At 44.6% G+C, this 20,439-nt stretch overlaps 1 protein-coding gene across 4 annotated transcripts in view; it reads right to left on the reverse strand.

The window, feature by feature from the left end:
* Positions 1–20,439, reverse strand: part of LOC103788982 (uncharacterized) — an 870,763-nt gene that overhangs the window by 838,429 nt on the left and 11,895 nt on the right. For all 4 annotated transcript variants that reach the window (XM_078355733.1, XM_078355731.1, XM_078355732.1 and 1 more), the window contains exons 4-17: positions 19,415–19,522; positions 14,676–14,745; positions 12,206–12,415; positions 10,931–11,029; positions 10,168–10,377; positions 8,891–8,995; positions 8,112–8,321; positions 6,831–6,935; positions 5,863–6,069; positions 4,579–4,683; positions 3,656–3,865; positions 2,381–2,485; positions 939–1,011; positions 272–489 (exon numbers count right to left, since the gene is read on the reverse strand). In XM_078355733.1, coding sequence (XP_078211859.1) covers positions 272–489; positions 939–1,011; positions 2,381–2,485; positions 3,656–3,865; positions 4,579–4,683; positions 5,863–6,069; positions 6,831–6,935; positions 8,112–8,321; positions 8,891–8,995; positions 10,168–10,377; positions 10,931–11,029; positions 12,206–12,415; positions 14,676–14,700 — 1,882 coding nt within the window. In that variant the 5' untranslated portion in view covers positions 14,701–14,745; positions 19,415–19,522. The remainder of the gene's footprint in view (positions 1–271; positions 490–938; positions 1,012–2,380; positions 2,486–3,655; positions 3,866–4,578; positions 4,684–5,862; positions 6,070–6,830; positions 6,936–8,111; positions 8,322–8,890; positions 8,996–10,167; positions 10,378–10,930; positions 11,030–12,205; positions 12,416–14,675; positions 14,746–19,414; positions 19,523–20,439) is intronic.

The raw sequence follows: 20,439 nt of genomic DNA on the forward strand, positions 1-20,439 counted from the left end.
AGGAGACCTGACAGACACCTACTGGACACCTCCTGCACTCAGGTGACCATGAGTTTGTAACATTGGCCTGGGGTCTGGTAACTTGATACTTGGGCCTGGGAGACAAACGCACGGCATGAACTGAGGAAGAGATAAAAATTTGCTGATATCTGTGTTTAGTATCCTATCATACGTATTTATTCAAACCGATTTGTGTGTATAGAGCCTGTCTTCAGAGTTGATCTTCCTCAGCCTAGACAGAGGTACCAAAAACAAGGAATGTAGAGGTTACCTGTAAGAATGATGAGAGCATCCTCCGCTACATCATCAGATGATGCACTCTGTACAACTAGCCCAGAGTCAATGCTGTCTTCGTCAAATGTGGTTTCTTCATTGGTGTCTCTGTGAGGCTGGCTGGAGTCAGTAGGGCCATAACTATTTAAATGAGTGATGACAGATTCCTCCAGAGAATCCTCAGGGACTTTCTTGACTTCAAGCTTCCGCACCTCCCTGATGAGTCAGATGGGATAGAGATGACAGAGATTAAACAAAGGGTGATTGGAACCCAGGAATTCCTGGCTGGTTTTCACAGGAGGAATGACAGTGGTCCCAGAGGCAAATGGGAGGTTCCCTTTAAGAGAAAACAGGCAATCCTCCGCTCTGCAACAGAGCATGGCTGCCATGAGAACCGGAGAGACAACTGGCATTCATCACACTGCGCAGAAAGGAGCTGAGAAGAGCAGAGACTCAGTTATCCCTGTATAATTCAGACATGGCACTCAGCACATAAAAAGAAGCACAGCAGCTGCCACACCCTGTGTCTAAGTTGGGTTGAACTGAGCATATTGTGGCCAAGGAAATGCAGGCTTTTGTCCCATGGGAGACACCAGAGCTGGTGAGATTCTAGACCTTTTCCATACTTTACCACCCATTACTTGCTCCTGATTCTTCAGTGTTACCTGGGGGCAGGTGACTCCTGGATTTTCTCAGCCTCTGCAACATGAACATCCTCATCCTTGTCTTTGTCATTTTCTGCAAGTACAGATGTGTTCATTCAGATATTTCCCATTTCACATTTTGCAAACACAGTCACCCAACGTGCATAGGGACATGAAAGTCTGTGCATGGGTCCCTGTTCTACTGAAAGCTCTCATGATTTCTCTTTAACACAATGCCCTGGCATAATTTCTGGATCCACCAGGCAATGCATTACTGATCCGGAGGGTCACCGTCACGATGAGGCCAAATGTTGAAAAGACTTTCAGCTCCCACATCACTGGAGACTTGTGCAGCCCCTCTCTGGACTTTGGCAGCTGTCTCCCCCATCCTGACAAAGATCTGATGCCCAGGGACTGGCTTGCTGTCCTGTCACAGCTCATATTTACAACCTATTTCTTTCTCTTAGGAAAGGACAAACAAACTTGTCCCACAATCCTCTGCACATCAGGTGACTTCACAGGCCCAAGTGGCTTCTGCTGTATTATTCAGGAACATTCTCTCCATGGGGAGTGCTCATGTCTGAACCACATCCTAACACCAAATACCCACACAGCAAGTGCTGCCTCCAACACCACACAGCAAGGTGCTTCATCTCATTTGGATAAGCAGTCATAAGTGTTTGCACATTTGAATGCTTCAGACACTGCAAGATTTCTGCCTTTGCAGATGGAGAGAGAGAAATTCGACTGCCTTTGCAGGTGGAGAGACAGAAAGTCAGGAAGGAGAAATCAATTGCTTACTGACAGTTACTAAACACACTGCTGAAGATACAGCCTGGGAATCTTCATTCTTAATCCAGAGATCTTTCCACTCCAACCGCTCTCCTGTCATAGCTTCCTTCCTGTCCTTTACACCTGGACAGATGCTGCCTCTTGTTTCAAAGACCGCCTCCCATCAGATTATGTAAGGAGCAGAGTCCTCTCTAAGCTCCCCACAGCAGGTTCTGTGTACTATTACCACATTTTCCCCAGGACCCAATAACAGAGTTTTGCCTACTGGACCTCAGCAGAAACTTAAAATGAATAGCAGTTCACAAGCCTCAGACATGTAGACCAACAGACTAGATGCTACTTCTCTGTAGGATCTTATGTGGTACAGAGAGGATTCCTGTCAACATGATTCAGCCTCTTACTGAGAAAAACAGGTGGTTCTCTGCCTGTGTCAGGAATCAATAGCTGAGATTTTACCCTGAGTCCCACACGCCCCTTACTGCAGATGTGGAAAAGTGGCTACATACTTTGGCCTCTCTCATCCATTTTTAACAAAATGTTAAGAAACAAACTTGTTTGCCTAAAAGTATGAAAAAGATGAAATAAATTCTGATGAAGAGAGTGTTCAGTTTCTCAGAGAAAAGACAGGACATCGTTCAGCACTTCCGTGATGGTGAACCAATAGAACTTACCTTCCGTCTTCAGCCGGCAGTCCAGGTAGTAGGCCGCTTGACTCATAAGATGTTTATTTTTGTTGTCTCTGTATTTCTGTTCTTCATTGTGATCTTTTTGATCATCTGTAAATAGATTTAGAAGAGCAGGTCACATTCAGGAAATCTCACTTCACAAGACAATATCAGTGTCCTGTCATACCACAAGGACAAAAAATATTCTCAATGGAAGAATGTGATATTCTGATAAAAATGTTCTAATGGGCCCTGGATTAAGTTGAATCAGAAGCAGATGAGCCTGCTTTTCAGACCCATGGGACAAAATGTCTCATCTTGTAGATCTCAATCCCACATCCTCTGACTTAAGTCAGTGCAAATAATTAAAACTTTTACCCCAAAATCTTCAAAACTTCCCGACTGCTTTCCAGAAGGGTTGTTGCAATACTGATCTAGCTCATCCTGTATCACGGTCAACGAAGAATTAGCGAAAAGAATACAGAAGACTAAACCGACAAATGTATTTTAACAACCTCTACTTAAAAAAGAATCTATGAAGCCAGCATGGTGGCTCAGGCCTGGAATCCCAGCACTTAAGGAGGTCTAGGAGGGCAGATCCCTTGACCTCAGGAGTTCGAGATCAGCCTGGCCAACATGGAGAAACCCCGCCTCTACATCAAACACAAACAGTAGCCAGGCATGGTGGTGCCCACCGAGGAACCCAGCTGATTGGGAGGCTGAGGCACCGGTACAAGAGTACTTCCTGCTCTTGATGGGGCCACTTATACCACAGGTTCTATCAGGAGCAGAATCCCCTTTCAGTTCCTCACAGGAGGTACTGTCTGCTATAGCTGTGTTTCCCCCAGTGTCCCCAACACACAGCTTTGCCTGCTGGGCCTCAGCAGAAACTGGAACACAATGGAAGTTCAGCAGCCTCAGACATTTAGACCAACAGACTAGATGCTACTTCTCTGCAGGATCTTGTACCGTACAGAGAGGATTCCTGTAAACATGGATTTAGCCTCTTGCTGAGAAAAACAGGTGGTTCTGTGCCTGCGTCAGAAATCCATAGCTGGGATTGTAACCACAGTCCCACACCCACCTTACTGCAGACGTGGAAAACTTGCTAAACACTCTGGCCTCTGTCTTCCACCTTTAACCAAATGGTAAAATACCCATTTCTATTTTCTAGGAGTATAAGAAAGATAAGATTAACTTTGAGGAAGACAGCGGTCAGTTTCTCGAGACCAGGTAGGACATCGTTCATCACTTTTGTGGAGGTGAACCTATGGAACTCACCGTATGCCCTCAGCCGGTAGTTCAGGGAGTAGTCCACCTCACTCAGAAGACATCTATTTCGGCGGACTCCGACATCCGGTTTGTTATCTTCCCGCTGGGAGCAGAATTTCTCAATGGCTTCTGGAACGTTCACCCCTGGAATTTTTCCGGCAACAGCCCTGCCAGATGCCACCGTGATGACATTTGGGGACGAAAAGGGAAAGCCAAGGACTGGAAAGAAGAAACCCAAACACATGATGGGTTAGAAATTGGTGACGTCAAATTGGTTTAATCAGGACTGAGGGATGTCACTGACAGTGTTGCCTATTGATGTGAAGATCTTATTTCACCGAATTACTCTTCTCATCTGCACTCTTGATCACCACCCTAAAGTCAACTTGTCTTAGCTACTCATTGACCTTGAAGCCAGGACATCCACATTTCTACCTTGATCCTGCTTATAAGTTCTGAAGGATCTTACATGGTACAGAGAAGATTCCTGTAAACATGATTGAGCCTCTTGCAGAGAAAAGCAGGTGGTTTGGTGCCTGTGTTAGGAAGCAGTAGCTGGAATGTTAACCCTAGTCTCGCACCTGTCTTACTGCAGACCTGGAAACGTTGCTACATAGTTTCACCTCCTACAAAATGTATACAGGAGACTGGACCGACGGATGTATTTTAACAATGTCTACTTAAAAAAGAATCTGTGGAGCCGGCATGGTGGCTCATGCCCGGAATCCCAGCACTTTAGGAGGTCTAAGAGGGCAGATCCCCTGACCTCAGGAGTTCATGACCTTTAACATTTTGTTAAAGACGTAACATTGCTACTTTCCTAGAAGTATGGGAAGGATGAAATTAACTTTGAAAAAGAGAGTGTATGGTTTACCAGAGACAAGACAGGACACTGCTCAGCACTTCGATGACGGTGAACCTATAGAACTTACCTTCCGTCTTCAGCTGACAGACCAGGTAGTAGACCGCTTGACTCACACAAAGTTTATTTTTGCTGTCTCCGTATCTCCGTTCTTCATCGTCATCTTCTCGAGCTTCTGTAAACAAATTCAGAAGAGCAGGTCACAGTAAGCAAATGGCACTTCGCACAAGACCAAATCAGTGTCCAGTCATAGCACGAGGACGTAAAATAGTCTCAATGGAAGAATGCGATACTATGATGGGAATGTTCTAACGCGGCCCTAGATTCGGTTGCCTCAGAAGCAGATGAGCCTGCTCTTCAGATCCATGGGACAAAATCTGCCACATCTTGTAGGTCTCAATCCCATATCCTCTGACTTAAGTCAGTGCAAACGATTAAAACATTTATTCCAAAACCTTCAAAACTTCCCCTGACTGCTTTCCAGAAGGGTTGCTGCAATACTCATCTAGCTCATCCCGTATCACGGTCAACGAAGGGTTAGAAAAATGTATACAGGAGACTGGACCAACGGATGTATTTTAACAATGTCTACTTAAAAAAGAATCTGTGGAGCCAGTATGGTGGCTCATGCCCGGAATCCCAGCACTTTAGGAGGTCTAAGAGGGCAGATCCCTTGACCTCAGGAGTTCAAGCTCAGCCTGGCCAACATGGAGAATCCCTGCCTCTACATCAAACACAAACAGTAGCCAGGCGTGGTGGTGCCAACCGGGGATCCCAGCTAATTGGGAGGCTGAGGCACCGGTACCAGGGTACTTCCTGCTCTCGATGGGGCCACTTACACATACCACAGGTTCTATCAAGAGCAGGATCCCCTTTCAGTTCCTCACAGGAGGTACTGTCTGCTATCACTGTGTTTCCTCCAGTGTCCCTAACACAGCTTTGCCTGCTGAGCCTCAGCAGAAACCGGAACAAAATGGAAGTTCAGCAGCCTCAGACATTTGGACCAACAGACTAGATGCTACTTCTCTGCAGGATCTTGTACCATACAGAGAGGATTCCTGTCAACATGGATTTAGCCTCTTGCTGAAAAAAACAGGTGGTTCCGTGCCTGTGTCAGAAATCCATAGCTGAGATTGTAACCCCAGTCCCACACCCACCTTACTGCAGATGTGGAAAACTTGCTAAACACTTTGGCCTCTGTATTCCATCTTTAACCAACTGGTAAAATACCCATTTCTATTTTCTATGAGTATGGGAAAGATGAGATTAACTTTGAGGAAGAAAGCGGTCAGTTTCTCGAGCTGAGGCAGGACATTGTTCCTCACTTTTGTGGAGGTGAACCTATGGAACTCACCGTATGTCCTCAGCCGGTAGTTCAGGGAGTAGTTCACCTCACTCAGAAGAAATCTATTTCGGCGGACTCCGACATCTGGTTTATCTTCCCGCTGGGAGCAGGATTTCTCAATGGCTTCTGGAACGTTCACCCCTAAAATTGTTCCGGCAACAGCCCTGCCAGATGCCACCGTGATGACATTCAGGGCAGAACACGGAAAGCCAGGGACTGGAAAGAAGTAACCCAAACACATGATGGGTTAGAAACTGGTGACGTCAAATTGGTTTAATCAGGACTGAGGGATGTCACTTACAGCTTTGCCTATTGATTTGAAGATGTTATTTCCCCGAATTACTCTTCTCACCTGCACTCTCGATCACCCAAAAGTCGACTTATCTTAGCTACTCATTCACCTTGAAGCCCGGACATCCACATTCAACCCAAACACAAGATGGGTTAGAAACTGGTGACGTCAAATTGGTTTAATCAGGACTAAGGGATGTCACTGACAGTGTTGCCTATTGATTTGAAGATGTTATTTCCCCAAATTACTCTTCTCATCTGCACTCTTGATCACCCTAAAGTCAACTTGTCAAAGCTACTCATTGACCTTGAAGCCAGGACATCCACATTTCTACCATGATCCTGCTTATAAGTTATGAAGGATCTTATATGGTACAGAGAAGATTCCTATAAACATGATTTACCCTCTTGCAGAGAAAAGCAGGTGGTTTGGTGCCTGTGTTAGGAATCAATAGCTGGGATGTTAACCCTAGTCTCGCACCTGTCTTACTGCAGACGTGGAAATGTTGCAACATAGTTTTGCCTCCGTGTTACGCCTTTAACAAAATGTTAAAGATGTAACATTGCTACTTTCCTAGAAGTATGGGAAGGATGAAATTAACTTTGAAAAAGAGAGTGTATGGTTTCTCAGAGACAAGGCAGGACACTGCTCAGCACTTCCGTGACGGTGAACCTATAGAACTTACCTTCCATCTTCAGCTGACAGACCAGGTAGTAGATCGCTTGACTGACTAGAAATTTATTTTTGTTGTCTCCATATCTCCATTCTTCATCGTCATCTTCTTGAGCTTCTGTAAACAAATTCAGAAGAGCAGGTCACAATAAGCAAATGGCACTTCACACAAGACCAGATCAGTGTCCAGTCATAGCACGAGGACGTGAAATAGTCTCAATGGAAGAATGCGATATGATGAGAATGTTCTAACGTGCCCTAGATTCGGTTGCCTCAGAAGCAGATGAGCCTGCTCTTCAGATCCATGGGACAAAATCTGTCTCATCCTGTAGATCTCAATTCCACATCCTCTGACTTAAGTCAGTGCAAACGATTAAAACTTTTACCCCAAAATCTTCAAAACTTCCCCTGACTGCTTTCCAGAAGAATTGCTGCAATACTGATCTAGCTCATCCTGTATCATGGTCAAGGAAGGGTTAGAGAAATGTATATAAAAGACTGGACCGAGGGATGTATTTTAACAATGTCTACTTAAAAAAGAATCTCTGGAGCCGGCATGGTGGCTCATGCCTGAAATCCCAGCACTTTAGGAGGTCTGGGAGTGCAGATCCCTTGACCTCAGAGTTCGAGATCAGCCTGGCCAACGTGGAGAAAACCCGCCTCTACATCAAACACAAAAAGTAGCCAGGCGTGGTGGTGCCCACCGGAAATCCCAGCTAATTGGGAGGCTGAGGCACCGGTACCAGGGTACTTCCTGCTCTTGATGGGGCCACTTACACATACCACAGGTTCAATCAAAAGCAGGATCCCCTTTTAGTTCCTCACAGGAGGTACTGTCTGCTATCACTGTGTTTCCCCCAGGGTCCCCAACACACAGCTTTGCCTGCTGGGCCTCAGCAGAAACCGAAAAAAAATGGAAGTTCAGCAGCCTCAGACATTTAGACCAACAGACTAGATGCTACTTCTCTGCAGGATCTTGTACCATACAGAGAGGATTCCTGTCAACATGGATTTAGCCTCTTGCTGAGAAAAACAGGTGGTTCCGTGCCTGTGTCAGAAATCCATAGCTGGGATTGTGACCCCAGTCCCACACCCACCTTACTGCAGACGTGGAAACGTTGCTAAACACTTTGGCCTCTGTCTTCCATCTTTAACCAAATGGTACAATACCCATTTCTATTTTCTAGGAGTATAGGAAAGATGAGATTAACTTTGAGGAAGACAGCGGTCAGTTTCTCAAGACGAGGCAGGATGTCGTTCATCACTTTTGTGGAGGTGAACCTGTGGAACTCACCATATGTCCTCAGCCGGTAGTTCAGGAAGTAGTTCACCTCACTCAGAAGACATCTATTTTGGCTGACTCCGACATCCGGTTTGTTATCTTCCCGCTGGGAGCAGAATTTCTCAATGGCTTCTGGAACGTTCACCCCTGGAATTGTTCTGGCAACAGCCCTGCCAGATGCCACCATGATGACATTTGGGGCAGAACACAGAAAGACAGGGACTGGAAAGAAGAAACCCAAACACATGATGGGTTAGAAACAGGTCACATCAAATTGGTTTAATCAGGACTGAGGGATGTCACTGACAGCCTTGCCTATTGATTTGAAGATGTTATTTCCCCGAATTCCTCTTGTCACCTGCACTCTCAATCACCCTAAAGTAAACTTGTCAAAGCTACTCATTGACCTTGAAGCCAGGACATCCACATTTCTACCTTGATCCTGCTTATAAGTTCTGAAGGATCTTATATGGTACAGAGAAGATTCCTGTAAACATGATTTAGCCTCTTGCAAAGAAAAACAGGTGGTTTGGTGCCTGTGTTAGGAATCAATAGCTGGGATGTTAACCCTACCCACGTCTCGCACCTGTCTTACTGCAGACATGGAAATGTTGCTACATAGTTTCGCCTCCATGTTACGCCTTTAACAAAATGTTAAAGATGTAACATTGCTACTTTCCTAGAAGTATGGGAAGGATGAAATTATCTTTGAAAAAGAGAGTGTATGGTTTCTCAGAGACAAGACAGGACACTCCTCAGCACTTCCGTGATGGTGAACCTATAGAACTTACCTTCCATCTTCAGCTGACAGGCCAGGGAGTAGACTGCTTGACTCACAAGAAGTTTATTTTTGTTGTCTCTGTATCTCCGTTCTTCATCGTCATCTTCTTGAGCTTCTGTAAACAAATTCAGAAGAGCAGGTCACAGTAAGCAAATGGCACTTCACACAACACCAAATCACTGTCCAGTCACAGCACGAGGACGTGAAATAATCTCAATGGAAGAATGTGATATTATGATGGGAATATTCTAACGGGCCCTAGATTCGGTTGCCTCAGAAGCAGATGAGCCTGCTCTTCAGATCCATGGGACAAAATCTGTCTCATCTTGTAGATCTCAATCCCATATCCTCTGACCTAAGTCAGTGCAAATGATTAAACCTTTTTCCCCAAATCTTCAAAAATTGCCCTAACTGCTCTCCAGAAGCATTGCTGCAATACAGAGTTATCTCATCATATATCATGGTCAGTGAATGGTTAGAAAAATTTACATAGGAGACTGGACTGATGGATGAATTCTAACAACCTTTACTTAAAAAAGAATCCATGGAGCCAGCCCAATGTCACACACCTGGAATTCCAGCACTTAAGCAGGCCCAGGGAGGGAGATCACTTGACCTCAGGAGTTGAAGACCAGCCTGGCCAACATGGTGAAAACCTGCCTCTACTAACAATACAAAAATTGGCCATTTGTGGTGGTGCCCACCAGGGATCCCAGCTAATTGGAAGGCTGAGGCACCAGTACCAGGGTACTCCCTGCTCTTGATGGTGCCACATACACACACCACAGATGCTATTAGAGCAGAGCCCCCTTCAAGCTCTTCACAGGAGATATTGTGTGCTATCACATTTCCCCCAGTGTTTCCAGAACAGAGCTTTCCCTACTGGGCCTCAGAAAACTAGAACCAAATGGAAGTTCAGTTGCCTTAGACATTTTGACCAACAGACTAGAGGCTACTTGTCGGCAGGATCTTATACTGTACAGAGAGGATTCCTGTAAACATGGATTTGGTCTCTTGCTGAGAAAAACGGGTGGTTCTGTGCCTGTGTCAAAAATTGATAGCTGGGATTGTAACCCCAGTCGCACACCCACCTTACTGCAGGCATGGAAAAGTTGTTAACTACTTTGGCTTCTGTCTTCATCTTTAACAAAATGTTAAAGTACCCATTGCTAATTTCTACAGGTATGGGAAGAATGAAATTAATTTTGATGAAAAGAACTGTCAGTTTCTCAAAACAACACAAAACATCATTGATCACGTTCGTGGTGGTCAACCTATCGAACTTACTGTATGACTTCAGCCGGTAGTTCTGGAAGTAGGCCACCTGGCTCAGAAGAAGTCTGTTTTTGCTGGCTCCGACATTCGATTTGTTTTCTTCCTGTTGTGAGCCAGATTTCTCAATGCCTTCTGTAATGTTCTCCTCTGGGATTCTTCTGGAAGGAGGTCTGCCAGATGCCACCATGTTGACTTTTGGGGCACAACACAGAAAGCCAGAAACTGGGGCGAAGAAACCCAAACATATAATGGGTTAGAAACTGGAGATGTCAAGTTGGTTTAATCACGACTAAGGGATCTCACTGACAGCCTTGCCTATTGCACATGATGTTTCCCTGCTTTTACTCTTCTCATCTCCACTCTTGATCTCCTTAAAATCAACTTGTCTTAGCTACTCAGTCACCCTGAAACCAGGATATAAACACTTCTACCTTTATCTTGCTTATACGTTCTGAAGGATCCTATGTGTTAGAGAGAATTCCTGACGTGATTTAGTCTCTTCCTGAGAAATACAGGTGGTTCTGTGCCTGTGTCAGGAATCGTTAGCTGCGTTATTAACCCTAGTCTGACACCCACCTTACTGCAGATGTGGAAGTGTTGCTAAATGCCTTGGCCTCTGACTTCCATCTTTAGCATAATGTTAAAATACTCATTGCTATTTTCCTAGAAGTATGGGAAGGATTAAATTAACTTTCAAGATGAGAGTGTGTAATTTCTCAGAGATAAGACAGGACATTGTTCAGCACTTCCGTGATGGTGAACCCATAGAACTTACCTTCCGTCTTCAGCCGGCAGCCCAGGTAGTAGGCCACTTGACTCAAAAAAAGTTTATTTTTGTTGTCTCTGTATTTCTGTTCTTCATCGTCTTTTCGATCTATAAACAAATTCAGAAGAGGAGGTCACATTAAGCAAATCACACTTCACACAAGACCAAATCAGTGTCCAGTCATAGCACAAGGACTTAAAATACTCTCAGTGTAAGAATGTGTTATTCTGACAGTAATGTTCTAATGGGCCCTAGACTAAGTCGCCCTAGAAGTGGATGAGCCTGCTTTTCAAATCCATGGGACAAAATTTCCCTCATCTGGTAGATCTTAATCACTTATCCTCTGACCTAAGCCAGTGCAAAAATTAAAACATTTCACCCAAAATCTTCCAAAAATTGCCCTAAATAATTTCCAGAAGCATTGCTGCAATACTGATTTATCTCATCATATATTATGGTCAATTAATGGATAGAGAAATTCATATAAAAGACTAGACCAACTGATGAATTGTAACAACCTTTCCTGAAAACAGAATCTGTGGAACCACCATGGTGGCTTGTGTCTGGAATCCGAGCAATTTAGGAGGCACAGCAGGGCAGATCCCTTAATCTCAGGAGTTCAAGAACAGCCTGGCCAACATCATGAAACCCCACCTCTACTAAAAATACAATAGTAAGCCAGGTGTGCTGGTGCCCACCGGAAATCCCAGCTGATTGGGAGGCTGAGGCACCAGTACCAGGGTACTCCCTGCTCTTGATGCCACTGACACATACCACAGGTTCTATTAGCAGCAGCATCCCCTTCAAACTCCTCACAGTGGGTACTGTCTGCTGTCACTGTGTTTCCCCCAGTGTCCCCAGAACACACCTTTGCCTACTGGGCCTTAGCAGTCTCTGGAACCTAATGGAAGTTCAGTAGCCTCAGACATTTAGACCAACAGACTGGATGCTACTTGTCTGCAGAATCTTATACGGTATAGAGAAGATTCATGTAAACAGGATTTAGCATTTTGCTGAGAAAAACAGGTGGTTCTGTGCCTGGGTCAGTAATCAATAGCTGGGTTTGTAACCCCAGTCCCTCACCCATCTTACTACAGATGTGGAACAGTTGATAAATACTTTGGCCTCTGTCTTCCATCTTTAACTCAATGTTAAAATACCCATTGCTATTTTCTACAAGTATGGGAACCATGAAATTAATTTTGATGAAGAGAACCGTTAGTTTCTAGAGAGAAGACAGGACGTCACTCAACAGTTTCATGGTGTTGAACCTATACAACTTACTGTCTGTCTTCAGCTGATAGTTCTGGAAGTAGGCCACCTGGCTCAGAAGAAGTCTATTTTTGCTGTCTCTGAAACTCGGTTTGGTCTCTTCCTGCTGGGTGTAGGAATTCTCGACGATATCAGGAAAGTTCACCTCTGCGGTTTGCCTGGAACACACCCTGCCAGGTGCCGCCATGGTGATATTTGGGGCACCACAGGCACAGCCAGGGACTAGGGAGAAGAAACCCAAACACAGGATGGGTTAAAAACGGGAAATCAAATAGGTCTAATCAGGACTGAGGAATTTCAATAACTCAAATTCCTAACTTACTGTTCAGAAAAACGATCCCTCCTCACAGAATGTTAGGGTCCTTAACTGCCAAAACAATGTAGGAAACGCTTGAGCTCAGAGCTGAAGGTGCTGCCTCTAGCTCAGACTCTGACAAGAGTGTGGGAGACAGGGCCAGTGTCCCAGGTAACGGTCTGCTGTTGCAATAATAGAATTGTAAGCTGGGCGTGTCATGGAATCTTCATTCCAACTGCCCAGGGTTTGCTAAAACACAGGCCTCCTGGTCTCACCTGAGCTCACAACCAATGGGGAACCGTTTCTCTATCAGTCACTCTCAGTATTTGTGTACCCTTGTGACGATGCCACAGTCCCATCTCATTCCCAATATATCTAACTAAGCATGCGCCTCATTTTTTCATCTCTTGTGTGTATAAAATCATCAAGGCAGAAACAGTTTCCCAACATGTAATATTTTCTTAATGCTTAGTCATGAAGTCAGTCATCCCTCCTTCTCATATGTTAAAACACAGTTGGAGCCTTTTCCACAAGTTTAACATATCATCCTATTACACTGCCATGATATCCTGACTCTTCTGCAGTTTTTTTCTGTATCCACTAGAGACTGAATGAGTAATTCATTTTGTTAATGAATTAAAATGTTTTCTTTCCTGGCTCAATATTCCTCTTGCTGCATCCCATGGTTATGCTGATTTATATTTTATCAGATATCACTACACTGATATTTGTGGCAGAAGAGACTTTTCATTACACTTAAGACCAGTTTGATGTCCCTATATTTAAAGCTTCCTCTATGTAAGATGATTGGTTTTTTAATGTGACTGAACACTACTTCTCATTCTTGTCACGTACGGATGTCAATTTAGTCCCAGAAGAGCTCTTTTCAAGGTGTCATCAAAATCATTTCTATAGAGATCTCCTGAAAGCGTATGTGACCATCTATCTTGGGAAGTCTGGTAAACCTCATATGATTTTGTTGTTTTCATTTCATGTTTTCCATATAGTGAAAATAAGAGGGCCATGAGCGGTCCTTATGGAATACTGTTTGACACATATTTTTCTGAGTTGGCCTAATGCCATTGATGTGTGCTTACATCCCACTAAGCAAACCCAGTAAGATCAAGGTGATGGTCAGGGGTGGTTGGTGGTCCTCCATGTTGCTGCGCAATAGAAGGTGAATTTGAGATGACAGGAACGAGTAGGAAGAGTGATCCCTGAGCCTCCTCCTCACTTTCTCAGCTTTCATCACCACCCAGGTTTTGTGAGCCTGGGACTTGGGAGACTGTTCTGTAGCCCAGGTCTCCTATGTTTGGCTGCTTCCTGGGCTTGCTGAGTCGAGGGTGCAATGGGTGTGACCCTGGGCTGCCCAGCATTCATGTGGAAGTGAAGCAAGGAGGACTGGATCGATCCCATTGGAAAGCGTGCCTCTCTACAGCCCCATCATCCTCCAGCAACACTGTGAGCACACCGCTTAGAGATACATCAAAGGCTTTATGTATATACATGTTCTGGTGTCTGGGAAGCCTGACGTTCTCTAGCAGAAGCAAAATCTGTGAGGTTTCTTCATTATAAAAATGAAGCTGCAGGTTCACAAAGTTATGTGGCTTGCTTCAGGTCACACAGGGATGAGTTCTGAGCAGTGCCAATAAAAGCAATCACAACAATTATTCCATAATGATTCATAGGATCCGTGTCATTCAGTAAATATTCATATAATTATTCACTAATTATTTGTTGACCAATCTCTACCAGGCATTTTGCTCAAAACTGTGCACATATTTGGACAGTATATCTTCATCAGAATCCTCAAGGTAACGCTGTTATCCTAAGAATCAGGTAAGAAACCTGAACAAGAGGCTAGCAAATCATGAATTTGGCCATATTTCTATTTTCTGGTTTCTGTGATGCTGGACAAATGACCAGAATGAGTCACCTGAAGAGTATTCATCCCTGTATCATTTTCCAGGACAGAGGTATGTCTTCCTAGTATATTGGGACCAAAATTCAAAAGTGTCTGCAACCTTGCTTTAACAGCATGGAAAATAACCTCTATTTTGCATGAAATTAGACCTGGAATTTCCCTGGATCTTTGGAATATACAAGAGAAGGTCTGTATATCTTTGTCTGTCCCCATCAGTGCCACTCAGTTCTCCCAGTATGACCTGGCCATGCCCCTGCACTTACCCTCATCCTGCCCAACCATCTCCATGCACCGTCCAATTCCATCAGTGATTCAGGCTCCTCCCAAGGCTCCCTGAAATAGGTACAGGTCTCAGGACATCACACACATTCCAGGCACAAAAGTTCCCGCTTCCCTGTAGTTGGCAGTGATGTCCTAGGACAGGAAGAAACACTATCCCTTGTTAGGGGGTCTCTTCTTCATGTCTCAGGGCCTCTGGTCTAGTGAACACAACTGTCCTGAATGTGAATGAACTTGCTAAATTCCTGGTTTCTTGCTAAGTGGCTAGAATAGATTTATGAGACTTTCTTACTTCCCCATGTTTGCTGAAGTCTGAATTCTTACCAGAATGATTCCTTTTCTTGTAAGGGGTAGCTTAGAAAAGACTGGCCCCATTGCCATGCAAAGAGAGGTAAAGTGAATTTCTACTCAAAGCAACCTTGAATTTGAAACTAGGTCTTCCACTGTTTCAAAGCTGGCCTGTAGGTCCAACTGTCACATATTTGGACATATATCTTCATCGGAATCCTCAGGCTTGTGTCCTCAAAGGCTTGTGTGTCTGCTGTACTCAGCATACAGTTATTTCTCATTATGGTAAGTTATAATTAACTTACCACAATATAATTCATTATCAAGATAAACTTATTTATCATTATGGCAAAAACAAATTTAGAAGAGTTATTAAATTTACTTCTTTATTTCCCCAGCTGGAAACAGTCCATAGCTACTGATATCATCAGTGTCCTCTGAATACCTTGGCTGTGTTAACTGCTTTGACTCAACATGGAGCTGAGGTGTTGGTGTACTGTACGTCGAGATGCTGAAATATGGCTGAAGTCCAGGGTCACTGGCCCAGGACATCCACTGAGGTCATCTCATGAGACCTGGGTCATGGCTTCCACCATCACTACACTTCTCATGAATCACCAGTCTCTAGATTTAGAACTCTGTGAAACCTGGGATCCTATTTTACTCACCTCTGTGGTCATGATCCTTAGCTAAGGGCCCAGCACAGAGGGGCCTCTCAGCAGTGTTCATCCATGACTGAATAAAATAAATTACAAACCTCCAACCCTTTCACCTACATTTCTGTCCCCAATGTCTTGTAAGGGATGCTCTTTCTCTTGGAATGCTGCAAATCCCCTTCCCTAGAGAGGTGCCTGCCCTACACCATCCCTGCCACAAGATCCTCTCCTGTGGGAGCTTCAAGGAAGACTAGTCTGTCCTGAAAATGTTCTCTTATGCCTCCCCCTGTCATTAGGAGTAATGTCCTTTGACATACACTCCCGTCGTCCGGGCTGCCACAACACCTCAGTTGGGTAGCACTACCGTGTCTTGTTGAAATGATCTGTTTGTGTTCTTCCACTCACTGGCTTGAGTTTCTTTAGAGAGACATTAAATACCTGAATCCCAAGTGCTTAGCACAGTATAAAGAAAATTAAATAGTAAATATTTATGAGAAATTTCCCTCAACTGAACATGCAGAGGAATATTATTAGTATCACTGCTTCATATATAAGCAAGGGACACATACTCTGGCACCTGACCTAGGACAGAGCTGTTTGATGTAAGATTGGACGTCTCCAATCCTTCTCCACGCATGGTTATTCCCTCTAACCCACACTGACCAGAAGAGCATCCACTCCTACAGCAGCACCAATGCTGAGGCTCCTGGGTCTGGGGAGTGTTCATCCATGACTGAATAAAACTGATTACAAACCTCTGACCCTTTCTTGGAGTTGAAGCTGCCCCTCATTATAAACCAGCTCTGATCTAACCTGTGGCTTTCCCTGGCCAGAGGCAGGAGATTCCTGTGAAGTAAGTTTCTCTCAGTCCCCACCGCTCAGCTCACGCTGCTCCTTGAGGGTTTAAATGATCATAGCCATTGCCCATTTCCCCTCAGGCTTCTGTCCTGCTCTGTCCTTTTTCTCCCCTTCTTTGGTTTTTATTTACCAATGGCTTCTCCTTTGTGGATTATTCTCATTCCCTAAACCTGCTTTCTTTCTTCCACCTGTTCCCCCAGCTCTGGGATTCCAGCCTATAGACTCAGCTCAGGCTCCTGCAGGAGACACACAGAGTCAGATCTCAGCTGAAGGTCCCAGGCAGTATTGAAAAGCATCTCAATTCCTCAGAAGCTCAGAGAAAACTGAGCAGGAAGGGACCTCAGAGAGGTACAATAAGCCTCTACCTTACTGATGAGGAAACACTGAAGCCCAGAAACCCTGAGACTCTCCCAGGCTCCCTCCCTCACCACTTGGTGGCAGCAGATCCACCACACAAGTCTTGGCCTCAGCCTCCTTGTGCAGAGCAGGTAACTCACCCTCCAGAAGCTCGCTGCTGCCATTCGGAAAACTTTAGATGAAGAATAGCAATTTCCACTGTGAAAACAATAACGGGAAAAGCCCCTTTCCTTGGACAAACCCTTTATCACAGTTCTACAGTCCTGGCCTTTATACTTGGTCAGTTGTCATTCACTGGCTGCTAGACTGGGGCAGGGAGCACATAGGATTAAATAGTGTTTCACACAACCCTGCTTTCCCGGCCTGGGCTCCATTCTTCTTCAGAAACTTTCTGCTGCTGTAACTGCTGGAGAGTCCAGGCCCTCCTGTGGGTCATTTCTCCATGAAGATCCCTGTTATTTTCTTTCTCTCTTGGAGGTAGAGAGGGCAGAGATTGGTTCTGGGACTCCATAATCTTAGGTTTTCTCCTAAGCCAGCCAGGGCAGCTGAAAGCAATCATGACTGCGAGAGGTCAGGTGAGTGAAGAGGAGCACGGGCTCACAAGGACAGCCCCTTGTGGAGATGGTCAGGACCATGACACAGGAAATGTCTGACCAATTCTGCAGGGGATGATGCAACAAGGAGAAAGGGAAAGAACCAAAACAGTAGGGGGAAAAGAAAAATAAAATGTTTTCAATAATAATAAAAAAAAATGCAGAGCCCGGAGGCAAAGCCCCCTGTCACAGAGGGTTAGTTCCAGGCTGTGGAGCCTAATGAAGAATTTCTGGCTGGACTTTGCTCAGCCCCAGGTCAAAATGGTTTTGGATCAGTGACTTTGCTCCCTCCACTTTCCCTCTTTTTGAACAAGAATCACTAGCAGTGTTATTCTGTGACTGTCCCACCACTGCACACTGAGGACAGATAAGCTGTTTGTTCAGTTTCATGGGTCAACGGGAGTAAGGGAATTATATCAAGGATCTGTACTTGGGCCAGACATGGTGGCTCATACCTGAAATCCTAGCACCTTGGGAGCCTGAGGAGGACAACCCCTGAGGTCAGGAGTTTCAGACTAGCCTGGCCAACAGGGCAAAACCCTGTCTCTACTAAAAATAAAAAATATTAGCTGAATGCAGTGGTGCATGTCTATATTTCCAGGTACTCAAGAGTTTGAGTCAAAAAATCGCTTGAACCCAGGAGGCAGAAGTCACAGTAAGCCAAGATCGCACCACTGCACTCCAGCATGGGTGACAGACCAAGACTCACTCTCAAATAAAAAGAATCTGTACTTAACGGACACCCTCAGAAGCCTCATTCACACTTGGTGTAGATGATTTAAATAAGATTTTAAACTTTTGATCAGATTAAAGCTACATGACATTTTTCACTTTGAACTAATGTATAACATGAAACTTGGAAACCTTAGGTGAGAGGGTGAATGTATTTTGCATCTGTGAGGCATGTGAATGTCTGGGGACCAGAGGTTGAACTGTGATAGGTGGAATTTCTAAAATGGTCTCCAAACATGTTGTACCCTTATCTGTGGAACCTGTTAAAGTGATGAGATATTCCTGTGATTACTTTGTTACATGGCAGTCACATGACCTTAAAGAGTGATATGGTTTGGTTCTGTGTCCCCATCCAAATCTCATGTTGAATTATAATCCTGAGTGTTAGAGGTAGGGCCTGGCAGAAGGTTACTGTATCATGGGGATGGTTTCTAATGGCGTAGCACCATCCCCCAAGTGCTGTTGCATGACAGAGTTTCCATGAGATCTGGCTCCTTAAAACTATGTAGCACTTCCCCTTCCCCCGGTCTGTCTCTCTCTCTCTCTCTCTCTCTCTCTCTGTGTGTGTGTGTGTGTGTGTGTGTGTGTGTCTGTCTCTCTCTCCTCTGCGAGCCCACAGAACCATGACCTACTTAAATTTCTTTTCTTTATAAATCTCAGCCTCAGGTCATTATAACATTACAAGAACAGACTAATACAAAGGCTGAGCTTTCCTGAGTGGGCCGGATCTAATCACACCCCTCCCTAAGTGTCACAGATTTCTCTAGTGGGTAGAAGACAAAGTCAGAGAGACGATGGGAGCTGGAGAATTCCATAAGCTGTTGTTGGTTGGAAGATGGGGAAAGTGAGAAAGAATGCAGGTGGCCTCTGGAGTCAGGGTATCTTCTGGCTCAGAGCCAGGAGAGCTGCAAATGGATGTCAGTCCTCCACCCACAAGAAGAGGATTCTGCCAATACATCTGTAGTGAACTTGAAACAGTAGCCTGAGCTCTACATGAAAAACACAGGCAGCACATAACTGAATTTCAACCTCCTAAGACCCCGATCAGAGAACCCAGTCATTCCTGATTTCTGTGGTTTCAAACCACTAACTTATTATAATGTGTTAATAGGTAGCAACAGAAAACTAGTTACAGGTGCCTAGCTGTACTCTGTTTATATTTTCACATACATGTATGCTAATCCCTGTAGGCATAAAAGAAAAAAAAAGCAAAGAACTACAGTAAAATGTGATGCTTACCTTTACGGGAGCACTGCAAGGGCTGTACCGGAGCCCTTGCAACTTGAAGATAACATAGGCCATTTCAGGCAGGTGAGAAGCATCTCTTCAATGTTACCAACCCAATTTCTGAAAGAAAAGAGATGGTAAAATACTTAACTGCCAGCCGGGTGTGGTGGTTCACGCATGTAATCCCAGCACTTTAGGATGCTAAGGTAGGTGGATCACCTGAGATTGGGAGCTCGAGACCAGCCTTACCAACATGGAAAAACTGTCTCTACTAAAAATACAAAATTAGCTGGGCATGGTGGTGCATGCCTGTAATCCCAGCAACTCAAAAGGCAGAGGCACAAGAATTACTTGAACTCTAGAGGTAGAAGTTGCAGTGAGCTGAGATTGCAAATAGCACTCCAGCATGGTGGCTCACGCCCACAATCCAAACACTTTGGGAGGCTGAGGCAGGCAGATCACCTGAGGTTGTGAGTTCAAGACCAGCCTGACCAACATGAAGAAACCCTGTCTCTACTTAAAATACTAACTTACCTTGGCGTGGTGGTGCATGCCTGTAATCTGAGCTACTCAGGAGGTTGAGAAAGGAGAATTGCTTGAACCCAGGAGGCAGAGGTTGCAGTGAGCCGAGTTCATGCCATTGCACTCCAGCCTGAGCAACAAAAGCAAAACTCCAGCTCAAAAAAAAACTTAACTCAGCATAACATAATCTGCAAATTCATCATCTATGTTTCTAATAGAAGATTTTCTTTTAGGTCTTTCACTCATGCTCACCAGACAAGGTTTGATACCAACTGTCCGACACCAGCAAAGATGAACCAATTCAGGGAGAGCAATAAACAGGACTACCACTAAGTTCCCCCAGAGAAAATCCTTAGAATAAAATATCTTCTCTAGTTGCCACAAGAGTAAGACAACGGTCCATTATATAAAATTCCAATCTAATAAAAGCTTAAATGTAATGTTGTCTGTTTTCCAAATTTTTATCTTGTTCAGGCTCCATCGTGGTGACCAGGGATTGGAAAATGACTGCAAAG

The sequence above is a fragment of the Callithrix jacchus genome, chromosome 18, assembly GCF_049354715.1.
Source record: "Callithrix jacchus isolate 240 chromosome 18, calJac240_pri, whole genome shotgun sequence".
In the NCBI taxonomy this organism is placed as follows: domain Eukaryota; kingdom Metazoa; phylum Chordata; class Mammalia; order Primates; family Cebidae; genus Callithrix; species Callithrix jacchus.